This window comes from Gopherus flavomarginatus, chromosome 4 (genome assembly GCF_025201925.1).
Source record: "Gopherus flavomarginatus isolate rGopFla2 chromosome 4, rGopFla2.mat.asm, whole genome shotgun sequence".
NCBI classification, from domain to species: Eukaryota; Metazoa; Chordata; order Testudines; family Testudinidae; genus Gopherus; species Gopherus flavomarginatus.
The window spans coordinates 143,382,028-143,396,353 of NC_066620.1; the positions used below are offsets into that span (position 1 = coordinate 143,382,028).

Here is a 14,326-nt window from a genome sequence, read left to right on the forward strand (position 1 = left end):
TAAATGGAGTTTTAGTACCATAAAAAGTCATTTCAGATAGATCAAGGCTCTCAACCTTTTCAGAGTGTGAACCATATCTTAACAGAGAGATTGTCTCAGGGATCACCCCCGCCATGATTGGTGAACTTAACATCAGAGTCATCTACAGGTGCTTCCAGGAAGATTTATTATTAGTAAAGTCTTTAGTGTATTTTTTTCCATTTCTTTTAATAGTATATAGCAGATGGATACAGTGAAAATTAAAAGCATGTGATCAGCCAGCTTTCTGCAGACCACCACCAAGTGCTCCATAGACCATCACTGGCTCAGGCCATCATGACAAAAAGTGATGCAACCACCTTATATAAATTAATCTAGACCATATTTCCATAATTTGCTTATGAGAATGTCATGTAAGACTGTCTCAAAAGCCTTATTAATATCAAGATATATCATATCTACTGGATTTCAATAAAGATGACCTTAAACTCAGATAATTGGTACGAAGGGTCTCATGGTGGGAAAATCTAAATGATAAAGGAGCTCAGGAGTGCTGATAGTTTCTCAAAGAGTTAATATTAAAGGCACACCAGCAAACTATCCCAATGTAAAGTAAAGATAGAATAACCTGAAGCCAATATGGCTCCATTAAGACCTCTTTAATACCTGAAACTCTAAAAGGAATCCTACAAAAGTGGAAACATAGACTAACTGTTAATACAAATGAATAGCACAAGTATGAGGGGCAAACTTACAAAGGCTAAGGCACAAAATGAGTTACACCTAACAAAGGGATATAAAAGCCAATAAGAAGAGGTTCCATAAATACATCTGAGCCAAAGAAAGGAAAATGTAGGTCTTCTACTGAGTGGGAAAGGAGAGCTAATAATCAAAGATCAAGAAGGCAGTGTTTAATGCCTATTTTACGTCTATCTTCATTAGTAAAGTAAATGGTGACCAGATGCTTAACAAGAGGGAAGGGATGCACGCCAGAATAGGGAAATAACAGGTTAAAGAAAATTTTGAAAGTTAGATGTAATCTAGTCGTAGATCCTAATGAAATTCACCCTAGGGTACTTAAGGAACTAACTGAAGCAATCTCATAACTGTTGGTGATTATCTTTAAGAACTCATGGAGGACGTCCAAGATCCTAGAGGAATGAAGAAGGGCAAACACAATACCTATCTTTAAAAAAAAGGTATGGGGTGGGGAGAGGCAAACCAGGGAATTAAAGACCAATCAATTTAACTTTGATACCTTGAAAGATTTTGGAACAAATTATAGAACAATCAGTTTGTAAGAACAGAGAGGAAAACAGTGTAATAAATAATAGCAAACAAGGATTTGTCAAGAACAAATCATCCCAAACCAACCTAATTTCTTTCTTTGACAGTGTTACTGGCTTAGTGGATGAGGGAAAGCAATAGATATGATACATCTTGATTTTGGTAAGGTTTCTGACACAATTCCACATCACATTCTCATAAGTAAACTAGGCATATGTATTCTAGATAGATCTACTATAAAGTGGGTCCACAACTGGTTGAAAGACTAGTTGACAGAGTAGTTATTGATGGTTTGCAGTAAACCGGAGGAGGTATGTAGTGAGGTGACGTATCCAGTCAGTCCTAGGTCCAGTATTTTTCTACATTTTCATTAATGATTTGGACAATGGAGCAGAGAGGATGCTTATGAAATTTGTAGAGGACATTAAACTGAGAGGGGTTGCAAGTACTTTGGAGGACAGAATTAGAATTCAAAATGACCTTGACAAATTGGAGCACTGGTGTGAAATCAACAAGATGAAATTCAGTCAAGATAAGTGTACACTTAGAGTAGACAAATATTTAGGGCACACAAATACAAAAATGGGGAATAACTGGCTAGGCAGTAATACTGCTGAAGAAAGATCTGGGAGCTGTAGTGGATCACAAATTAAGTATGAGCCAGCAATGTGCTTCAGCAGTGAAAAAAGACTAATATTCTGGGGTGTATTAACAGGAGTGTCATAATTATCCTGCTCTATTTGGCACTGTTGAGGCCTCAGGTAGAGTACTGTGTCCAGTCATAGGTACGACACTTTAAGAAACATGTGAATAAACTTGAGAGAGAGTCCAGAGAACAACAAATATGATAAAAGGTTTAGAAAACCTGACCTATGAGGAAAGGTTAAAAAACCTGGGCACTTTTAGTCTTAAGAAAAGAAGAGTGATAGTCTTCAGATAATAGTCTTCATATATGTTAAGGGCTGTTATAAAGAAAATGGTGATCAATTATTCTACATGTCCACTGAAGGGGGGACAACAAGTAATAGGCTTAATCTGCAATGAGGGAGATTTAGGTTAGTTATAAGGAAAAACTTTGAGGATAAGGGTAGATAAGTTCTGGAACAGGCTTCTAAGGGAAGTTGTGGAATCCCCATCACTGGAGGTTTTTAAGAAGAGGTTAGTCCAGGCGTTCTCAAACTTCATGGCACCGCGACCCCCTTCCAACAACAAAATTACTTCATGACCCCAGGAGGGAGGACCGAAGCCTGAGCCCGCCCAAGCCTCACTGCCCTGGGTGGAGGGGGGCCAAATACAGACCCTCACCACTGTGGGCAGGGGGGCCAAAGCTGAAGCTCAAGGTCTTCAGCTTCAGGCAGGGGGCCTGCAACCTGAGCCCTGCAACCTGAGCCCCAGCAAGTCTAATCCAGCCCTCATTCAAAGGGATTGCGACCCACTTTGAAGTCCCAACCCACAGTTTGAGAACTGCTGGGTTAGACAAAACCCTGCCACAATGGTCTAGGCATAGTTGGTTCTGCCTCAGTGCAGGTGGCTAGACTAGATGACCTCTTGAGATCCCTTCTAGCCCTACATTTTTGTGATTCTATGATTTCAGAACTACTAGGATAAAGAGATTTTTCCTTTTTATATGGATTTATCCAGAAAATAATATCCACTCCAAAGTAAAGTCCATTAATTTTTGTATTGACAGGCCCAAACACTTCATACTTTGCAAGTGCAAAAGATTAATAATATAAAATTTAAATGTGTATAGGTGACATTTAGCGTTAGTTTCTATAGTAGCAAGAATGATTTTATTTTTTTATTTAGGTGTTTGAATTTGAAGAATTGTACAATACCTGTCCAGTGTATGCAAAGTCCAGAGCCTGCTTTAAACCTAGGCTTGTGACACCATGCAAATTCACCTCATCAGCTCCACTTTCAACCATACAGAGACTGAACATTGCCTAAGAAGAGAAAAGAAACATTTGCAGACATTAAAAATTAGATTGAGGGAGAAACATGAGACGTTTCAGATGAACACTGTTGATTTCTGCTACCTAACCACCCCTTGCTATTCTCCAGGTAAAACACCTCCATAGCACCATGACTACTATTGAGGTGCCAGGGCTCAAGCAATTTTTTTTTACATTTATAACTGATGCAGCAAGCCCAGATGTGCCAGAGCTATGAACTGCCAAGCCTAGAGTTGCCGGGGCTCAGCCTTGGCATAAATTAAGCACTGATAAGATCTATATAAAGTTTTCGTTATTACGGTTTCCTTTGACTCCCCCTCAGTAAGTAGGTTAGCAACTGAGCTGTTTCACTGATAAAGAAGTGTACAGACATATCCCTGAAGAGGAAAACTGCAACTAATCCATCAAGATACAATTCTGAAAGCTTTACGAATAATACTTTACTATGCAAGTAATTCCACTGAAACCAATGGGACCACTCACATAGTATGGTACTATTCAATGAAAGTGGGCAGATTGGACCCTGAAAAATCATTCTAATCAACCACCACTAAGAACAGTAAATTATAGGTCTATAAAATATTTAAAGATTAAAAAAGGGCAAAGTAAATCCTCCATGATTATTTGAATAAGTAAATTAGTTTATTAAGACATTTAAAACCTCTTTTTAAAAAGTGGTAATCCTACCCAAACAACACAAAAGAATGCCACGCAACTAGAAATAAAAAAGGCAAAGAGGTAACATGAAGAACAGTCATCTACTGATATTAAGGTACACAAAACATTCAAGTACATTAAGAGCAAGACCACATATGTATGGATGCAGACTTGTTAGGCCTCATTTTTACCCTTCCCAGAAAATGGAATGCGCCAATAAATTCACTTATTTGTCAATAGTGACAAACTTAAGGCAAATAAAAAGAAATACTTTGCAAAGTATGTAGCTGGCTGCTGGACAGTACTGCAGAATTGACCAGGGCACATTCCTTTCTCTCCCACTTTCCTTCGAGGCATAGCCTGCTGACTGAGAAAAGATGCTAGACTTGACAGGCCAAACTTGCATGGCCTATTTCGTTTAAGATCATTCTCTCCCAACATGATTTGGTACTTGAGCTCATTTTCAATCTTTAGATTTTAAAATTAAATTCTAATATTTGCACAGAATGGCACTGAGTTGTAGAGAGTGTCAATCCCTTCCCTTAAAACAGTGTGAACTTTCTCTTAAATTAGAAACTGTAATTTGCTGTTTTGAAAGTATTTTCCTCCCTTAAAGAGTGGGGTTCCCTTCCCCACTTTATGAATATTTTCAGGCTTCCAAAGACACTAACAGACATTTCAAATGTTGTGATAATTAATAAAAAAATATTTTTATTAGGCCCTAGTTCTACCTTCAAATACATATGCCTAAATCTCATTAACTTTGGCTTGTACATAAGTGAGGGCAACAATCAGCCCTTGTGTAACACATTATTTGCTCCAATTCATACTATCTTCCCTTCCCCAAGCCTGATCCATGTAATATGCCTTTATTCATGTCCATCAATGGCTATTAGCCAAGATCCAAGAAGCTGGGAGGGGAAGATAAGTGGATCACTCTAACTGCCCCATTCTGTACATTCCTCCTGAAGCTCTGTTACTGGCCACTGTTGAAGACAAGATACTGGGTTAGGTGGACCACTAGTCTTACTCCAGTATGGCAGTTATGTTTATGCAGCATCATTTTGGATTGTTAAATAAACTGCAATCTGCCTCGTAATGGCCATCTGAATGGTGTGGCTAGGGATGTGACTGAAGCCACAGACCACTAATTGAATATTGAAGTAGAAACATTCACTTATCAGCTACTGCAGAGAGCCACCCAGGCCCACACCTTCTCCTTGAGATAGGATCAGGATTTCACCCTTGGAGTCTATTGAAGTCAATGGCAAAACTGGAGCCAATTTCCAGGTTGCACATGTCAATCATATATGGCAGTGGGAGTGGCATGATGGGAGGCACTTGGTGTGAAGGGTGAGCTCTTCTTGTCTGAGTGACAGCCAAGGAGTTATTGAAGAGGTCAAGGAGCTCCTGAGCCTACCATCCTAGCTAACATCTCCCCATAACTAGCCTCCAGACCCTCAGATACCCAAAAAATAGCTTTTTGTTAGGGCTCATTCTGAGCTCTCCTATAGCCTCTCTCCCTTCCACATGCTGCTGAGCAGGGGTCATTGCAATCCAAATGCTAGTGTAGCTAGTGTGAGAGAAACACTAGGGCAGGATTCAGAGGGGCCAGTCATGGGGCTACATGAATTTTCCACCCCCATCAGTGGGTCTACAGGTCCCAACTCTATAGCCCTTTACATCACTACACCACCACTAAAATCAATGGTAGACGCAAGAGCTCAGCACCTCTAAAACCTGGTGCATGGTATCTCCGTTGGGACAGAGGAGTTTCAGTACAAAAACTGAAGCACCCAAATATTTGTGTCCACTTCCAAAAGCATTGTTCTGATTGCCACTGAAATGAACTGTTCTGAAATTAATTTGTTCCCTGGCAGTGATCCAATTTAAGCAAACATGTCATTTATCAAGGTACTGATTCTTCTCTTCTGCAATTTGTATTTCAATTGAAATTTTATCAAGGTTTTCCCTAACTGGCAGTATAATAGAATATAATGAGTTAAACCAGGTATCACATTAACACAGTAAGAAATAGTCATTCTAAGTTTACCCAACTGAAAAGAAATCAGAACTGAAAAATTCAATGACTTGTAAAGCTCAGTAAAAACTGTAGTTTATTAATTACCACGCATGTCACCCAAAATACCAGTTGTCATTTATTTGTATATGGTATGCCAGGATGGTTATTTCATTCTGGCTTTCAACAATATTTCTCACCCTTGAGCTGGTTATAGCTACAATCTTCTTCCTTGCATTAATCACATAACACAAAATCTGCATTATGAACGCTCTCCCTCCAACACGCTCTGTTCAGTGCCATGTTCTCTGTCATACCACATGCTGGCATGTCTTCATTTATGACATCCCACCACTTCTTCTCCACTTGGCCTGTCTTTTTCCTTCAGTCTGACCTATTGGTACTCTCTTACCTACAGTGTTGTCAGAACTGCACTTTATAGCTACAATATGTAATATTAAAATATGTAGCTCACCTGGCTAGCTGCAGATCTCTTGCTCCCCCGCCCCGGCCATAAACTGAGTTACTGTAAACATTAAAACTAAAAAGGTAGCAGTTTCCAAACATATGAATGGCAAACCTGTTCGTAGGGAGTGATTTCACACAGCATGAAAAGCACTCTAACCAAAATGATGAAAAGCATTCTGTAATGGGGTGCAGGATGCCATGTAGTGAAGTCATTTTAAATGTCAGTCCATAACCTGTTGAATATAGCAAATGACTCAAAAGAACCATCACTCCTTTTGGAAATAATTGCACGGAGCTGTGTGGTGCCCCACACCAGATCTCTAAATAAAGTATGTTGAACTGGTAATTTATAAATACCCTCTCATTCAAAAGCAGTGAGTTTTGTTATACACAAAATATGATTATTAAGTTTTGTTATTTTCTACAGTCAGAAAGCAAACACCTATTAGACCCTATCCTACAATTGTCAGAAGACATTAGAAGATAATTTCAACAGAACAAACTTATCTCCTTACTGTTTTATCCTAATTATTCTCAGACCTTGGCTGACTCATAAATCACTTATTTTTTTCTTAAATGTAGGGCCTTAGTTGATTAATCTTAAAAAGAAAAAAAAAAGACCACCACCAAGTGCTGCTCAGAAATGTCATGGCTAGCAGGGTTCTGATGTTATTTTGCTAAAATTCTGCACTTCATCAAAGAAAGAATTCACATTCCAAACACTACACCACAACCAAGTATTTATATTTTCATATATTCAAATGATATACATGTCATTTGATTAAATTCTGTATTATCAATATGTTTTAATTGAAACTAAAGCACAGTTACAGAGTTTATTCTGCCTCAATGCAAGCAGGAAAAGGGTGCTATTCAAAAGTGGTTATGCATGTGCAAATCCGCATTATTGCTAATGATATGGTGGAAAATGATTTGTGCATCAACTGTTATTTATTATAAATAGTAAGTTACCATCCTAGCACCAGGTATTGTTGCAGTGCTGACTACCTGTTGACTTAGTATGAATTGTGGAACTGTGGATCAGAAAAGTAACAGCAACAATATGGAAATCATTTAAGATATGAAGAGCTAGATCTTCACCCACTGTAGTCGGCATTAGCTGCACTGGCTTGGATGTAACTATGCTGGTTTATTCCAGCTGAGGATCTGGCCTGAAGTTGTAAGGAAGTTTCCAGAAGTTCCCTATTATTATTAAAGTATATTTCAAAGCTCAGAAACACCAGTGCAAACACTTTAACAAACTATTCTGAAGTTACATAAAGGATATATTGTTGTATTGGTAAAAAAGAAGCAATTATTTATACCAGATACAATTTACTTGGATGATTATCTGTACTTTCCTACTAAGGCCAAATCCTGGTCTCACTAAAATCAATAGCAAAACTCCCATTGACTTTGATGAAAGAAGGATTTTGCTCCAGTTACAGATATTTTGTATTTGGGGGGAGAGGGATGAACCTATTTTCCCACAGCCCACATTCCCCCTCTACTTAAGCTCACTACAGAGTCAATATCCCATCAGAGTGTGTTGCCAGTGACTACACTGTTTCAAATATAGCAATAAATATAAGAACTTGTTGCTGTTGACAAAAAAGAAAAGATTGCATGAGGAATGCAAGGTTGCGTAAAGAATAGTATGGTAAATATTCTCCATATTATATGCCTTTATATATAACAATGGTGCAGCCTCCTTTAGAATACTGTGTACAGTGCTGATCATCCCCATCTCAAAAAGAAGATCACAGTACTAGAGGGAGTTCAGAGAAGGGTGACAAATATGAATAGGGGCAGGGAAAAATTCTCATCTGAAGAGAGATTGAAATGATCTGGATTGTTTACCTTAGAGAGGAAATGAAAAAGAAAGGACAGGATAAACGTAGATAAAATAATAAATGGTTTGGAAAAGTGACATGGGAAACTTCTGTTCTCCCTGTCTCCTAACACAAAAACAAGGGGACGTTCAATGAAATTAAAAAATGGCAAATTCAAAAGCTGATGCAAGGAAATATTTTTTCATGCAATGAACCACTGAACTGTGGAACTCACTGTGACAAGATGCTGTTGAGGCCAATAAGAGTCAGAAAGGGATTTTATAGGGTGTGATACCCTATACCCCATGTTCACCACTTGTATGTGGTTATGGCATGTTTTGCACTAAGTATGCATTGTGAGGTATCATTTGAAAACTCAATCTGCTGAGCATCATTATCCTGTTAAAATGTGTGTACCAATATTGTATATGGAGTTAAAAGATTTTGGCATATGTTTGTTACTGAAACGTTGTAATTCTGGGGAACGTTCACAGACTAGCTCCCCAGTATCATCAAAGGACTGACCACAGTTAGAAAACTATTAACTACTGAGGCAACCATTCACTGTCAGAGGGTACTTTAAATCAAAGATCTGAATATCATCCCTCACATACACAAAGTATGAACAAGAAATACACAATCCACATGGAAGATGCTTCAAATCTCACGTAGGCCACACACCGATTGTCTGCACCCCAGCAATGGGTAATCCTCAAAGAGAGGAGGTGGATATAAAAATAAGAGACAATGGCTGACCCATTACCTCTCCTCCCCCACCTCTACTCAGGAAGCAAGATAGTCTTCCAAACAAAGAAACATCATTGAACTAGAGAGAGTAGTCCTAACATGGATTGCTGTAAGCTTTTGGGTGAGAGAATCCTTTTTGCTTTCTAATCTTATTTAGCTTGGTAAAGTTTAGGAATTAGATTGTAGTTTTATTCTTTATTTCTTTGGTAACCAATTTTGTCTTTTATGCCTTAAACACTTATAGTCATTTAAAATCTATCTTTCTTTAGTTAAGAAACTTCTTTATTTATTTATCAAATCCAGTGTGGTTTTGGTTGAAATGTCTGGGGAATCTCTATTCAGGTTAACAAAAGATGTTGCATAATCATTACTGTTTGATGGAATGACTTTAATGAGTTTACACTGTTTGGGGGGGGGCATGAACAGTATAAGATGTACATTTCTGCAGTGAAAGGCTGGAACTGAGGAATATGCTAGTGTTGCCCTGTATCTGGCTGGGAGAGCACTCATGTAACTTTGCTGTGTGAGCAGAGCCTGGAGAGACTGCTTTTCAGTAGCAGAGCAGTGTAAGAGACACCCTTGTCTGGAGAATTGAGGTGACACAGCAGTTCAGTGGTCCCCCAGATTGTACCCTGGGGGAATGTCATACAGGGATTCTAGATAACAAGAATATCCAGAGTTATAATAGCCAATGCTAACATACATGATGGAAGTGGTTAATATCTCATCTTTCAGGGCTGTAGTCAGTTTCCAACTACTAGGATTAGGACATTCTTTGCACCTTCCTCTGCAGCTCTAGTGCTGGTCATTGTCAGATGCAGGATGCTAGACTAGATGGACAACTTGCCTGATGCAGTTAGAAAATTCCTATGTTCTTTAAATAAAAGTATCTGAAATGATTATTAGAAATACTGTTGCAAAAAAGACATGAAAAATAAGTACAACTAAACAAGCTTAAACTTTTTGGCTGAAGTCCCTTCCCCAGACTCAGAACAATTATAGTATCAACAGACTATGTATATTGATGTACATGAGATTAGAGGTGTAGGGAATAGTAAGCAGTAATTGTCATCTGACTCAGACAGGGGCAGAGCAGTTTCAGAGCCACACCATGGCTGCTACTTCAGCCCTGGATTGGAATAAGGAGTGTGTTCCATGCATCCTATGTGTAGGGGTTCATTGCCACTGGGTCAACATAAATGTGGACTGCATAGGAATATTAACAAGCAGCCTCCAGCTCACCTTCAGACCCACAACCATTTCTTCTGTGCAGAACTGGTGCAGATCCCAGATCTGCTGAGCTTTAGAGCTAGAGTCTTACACCACTCTCATTACAGTATCTCATCACTAGTGTCTGAATGTCTTCTAGCAGTGCATTAAACAACATGACTGACATCTGTCACATGTGTTTTGTTCTCTCATACTCTCTCCAGGGTGAGAACTGTGTGTACAGTGGAGTGTTTTGGTTCGGTGGCGCTTTCATTTTGCCTTTTAAAAGCTACATGCTGTTGTTTATCTTGGAGAAGGCAAGGTCAAAAAAGAACTCCTTGCATTGGTATAGAAAGTGGTGAGGTTTGTGATGGTCCTTAGGAATCCCTTAAGGATCATAATATTCTGTTTTGAAACTTTTGCAATACTTAGGGAGTGAGTTAAACATGAACTGTCAAAATCAGATATTGGAAGCACCCCTGAAGTTTTCGGTTTTGTGAGATTAAGTAAGTCTATCAATAGTGTTTTTATGTAGCGCTAGTATCTCAGTTTATTTTCCCCATAGTACAATTAAAAGGGAGTGGGGATGACATCTCAGCTCAATGCACAGTAACAGAAAAGATATAAACTAAATACTAAATATTTAGACAATTGTCAAAACCTGCCTTAAATTTACTCAGCTCATAGTCAACTGTATCATATTTGATCTGAATATATGTATACAAAGTCTTTTTAAAAAGTGAATGAAGTTAAAGTAAAATCTATAAAATCATTTATCAGACTTTGCTTGCACAAAAAACATTGGAGAATGCCCCTCTCTTCCACCTAAATGAGGCTTTTCTGGACCCAGCTGGGTCCTCTCAGTTTCTTCTTTTCAGTCACTGTTCTGTTATCCCCTTCATTTCCACTCAGTCAATGAGTGTTTTAATACTGCATAAAATTAGGTGTTTGTTTGTCTTTGCTGAGCAGGGTCATAGTTTGTTTACCCAAACAAAAAATAAATCCTGAAAGAAAAGAAAGTAGCAACCAATGGCCAGAATGTGGAGAGAGAAAAAAAATCCAGTTATTAAAACAGGTCTTCATTCACAAGTGGTTTCACCAGAGGTCAGAGCATTTTTAGCAGCTATGTGCCTCACCAGACATTTTTGATGCACCGCCTCCCCACCCCCCTTGTTACTGTTCAAAAAAAGTCAGCAATCTGCTTGCAGATATTATCTTGTTCCAGATAAGACATACCTATTTAGGAAATACAGCTAGGAGACAGCTGCCCGGTGGACTATTTTTATTGAAGGAAATTTGTATAGCGAGGGTGACAGTAAAATATTATTGAAAGGTTTGAAATACTGCACAGCAAAACTCAAGTGCAAGATAAACATTTTTCCAACTTGTCTCAATTTGCAGTAACTTCCAGCTCCCACCCATAATATGTTATACATCTGCTTTCACACTAACAATGAAAATTCATACTATTCAAGCATTTCATTCACTTTTTACAGGCTTGTTGGTACCTACTTTAAAAACAAATAGATAAAATTGCATCTGCTCTAAAAAGAGCACAGAAAAATCCATCCTTCCTTCTTTCTCAATTTGAGCTCGGAATTTAACCAGATAGGGAACAGGGAACAGGAAAGAGAAAATGATTATTCTCAAATAGGAAAAAGAAAGAAAGGACATAATCCTTCTGTCATGGTACAATTCCCCACTCTGAACTTTAGCGTCCAAAAGATGGGGTACCAGCATGAATTCCTGTAAGCTCAATTGCCAGCTTAGTACTTGTAGCGCTGCCACCAACCAGGAATTCTAGTGTCTGGTACACTCTGGTCCCCCCAAAACCTGCCCGGGGACCCCCAAGACCCAGTCCCTCTGGATCTTAACACAAGGAAAGTAAACCTTTTCCCTCACCGTTGCCTCTCCCAGGCTTCCCCTCCCTGGGTTACCCTGGAAGATTACTGTGATTCAAACTCCTTGAATCTGAAAACAGAGGAAAATTCACCTTCCCCCCTCCTTCTCTCTCCCCCTCCCAGACTCTCCCTCAGAGAGAGAGTAATCCTAACACAGAGAGAAATTAACCTTTCTCCCCACCAATTCCCTGGTGAATTCAGACCCCGTCCCCTGGGATCTCACACCAGAATAAAAAACCAATCAGGTTCTTAAACAAGAAAAGCTTTTAATTAAAGAAAGAAAAAAAAACAGTAAAAATTATCTTTGTAAATTTAAGATGGAATGTGTTACAGGGTCTTTCAGCTATAGACACTGGGAATACCCTCCCAGCCTAAGTATACAAGTACAAATTAAAATCCTTTCAGCCAAATACACATTTGAACTCCTTCCAGCCAAATACACATTTGCAAATAAAGAAAACAAACAAGCCTAACTCACCTTATCACCTAGTACTTATTATTTTGAATCTATAAGAACCTGTATCAGGGAGATTGGAGAGAAACCTGGTTGCACGTCTGATCACTCTTAGAACCCAGAGAGAACAACCACCAAAAACTAACAGCACACACAAAAACCTCCCTCCCTCAAGATTTGAAAGTATCCTGTCCCCTGATTGGTCCTCTGGTCTGGTGACAGCTAGGCTCACTGATCTTGTTAACCCTTTACAGGCAAAAGAGGTATGAAGTACTTCTGTTCTATTAACTCTTACTTATCTGTTTGACACACCTTCTGATAAGGCATACTATCAAGAGCCATTTTAAATAATTCTATATGAGAGTGGCAAACTTCACACCTTTCTACAAATGCAAATTTTCTTCAAGAAAATGTATTGCAAAAGCCTTTATGCCAGCAAAGGAATCTGAAATAAAGCAACAAACAGGATTTTCTATTCATCTAGTATACTTCTCTCAAGAGCAACACTGAATTTTAAGAGCAGTCTAAAAACATGAGTGTCCATTTCTGGGGGGAAACCACTTAGATGTATCAGCAGAAAAATTATATTTCCATTACAGTTTTTCCTGTTCTTAAAGTATCGGCTACAATTAAGTGTTCTGTGTTGGAGATTGAGATTAGAAAAATTGTTAAAAAAAATTTAATCTGATAATTTTGATTAAATAATTAACAGTAATTCAGTCAGTTTTCAATGGTTCTTTCCTTTTAGCTGCCATTTATTATTTATTTATGTTCACAAAATGATGTAGTTAAGGAGGAATAAATTATAGCAACTTTTTAAAAAAATGCCTTATGCAATTCCTAGATCTGTACATACATATAATGCTCAGTGATTATGTAATGTCCAAAGACCTGTAAAACAATGGCTAATTAAACATACACCTCATCTATGTATACAGAGACTGTCTAATCCCCATTTTACAGATTGAGAAACTCATGGATTGTAGGTGTAAGAATCCAGGGGAGGCTAAGCCTCCCAAAACAGAATGTGGCACGCCTCCCTCTGGAGGCATGCCAGTCTGCCACCTTTGGAGCACCGCCACTGAAAGAGTGCCCACACAGTAGCCCCAATTATGCTGCACCCCAAGGCCCCATTCCCATTCATCCTTTTCCCCTGTGGCCCCACCCATGCTGCTCCTCTTCCCGCCCCTACTCCGCCTCTTCCCCCCCCCGAGGTCCTGCCCTCATGCTGCTTCCTCCTCCCGAATCTCTACCACCTGCCGCTTGCATCTCTGCACATCCTCCTCCCCCAACCCCCCCCCCCCCCACAGCCCGCTCAGAAGCTGTGGGCTGGTGGGCCTTGGAGATTGGGTGGGTGAAGGGGCGCAAGTGGGGACACTGAAGAGTGGGGGGGTTGGAGGGGGCTGAGAGGAGTGGGCAGCAGGGGACTCGGGGGGGGGGGAGATGAGTGGAAGCAAGCCTCAGGGCAGAGCAGGGGGTGGGGCCATGGTCTGGGAGCCAGTGGCCCTTTCCAATTCTAGGAAGCTTCCAGGGTTCACACCCAGGCTCCCCAAATGCGGGAGTCACAAGCCACCCATGAAGAAACTGAAGTACTAAGGGGGTAAAAGCCTCAATTTTCAGAGGTCTTCCATAATTGTGGTTCTCGGTTTCTGGGTGCACAAACTAGGGTATTTTCAAAGATCGCGAACACCTACAATTGCTGTTGACTCCACTGGGAGTGGTGGGTGCCCAGCACCTCTGAAAATCAAGCCCAAAATATTGGAAGTTGCCACGATCGAGCCATAACTGCCACCTAAATGTTGATGCATTCAAAATTA

At 39.5% G+C, this 14,326-nt stretch overlaps 1 protein-coding gene across 7 annotated transcripts in view; it reads right to left on the minus strand.

Annotated features, from left to right (window-relative positions):
- KLHL32 (kelch like family member 32) overlaps positions 1–14,326 on the minus strand; it is a 223,092-nt gene that overhangs the window by 123,556 nt on the left and 85,210 nt on the right. For all 7 annotated transcript variants that reach the window (XR_007773855.1, XR_007773856.1, XM_050949281.1 and 4 more), the window contains one exon: positions 3,105–3,212. Coding sequence is in view for 5 of the 7 variants with exons in the window: in XM_050949281.1 (XP_050805238.1) it covers positions 3,105–3,212 (108 nt within the window). In the remaining 2 variants the exon portion in view is untranslated. The remainder of the gene's footprint in view (positions 1–3,104; positions 3,213–14,326) is intronic.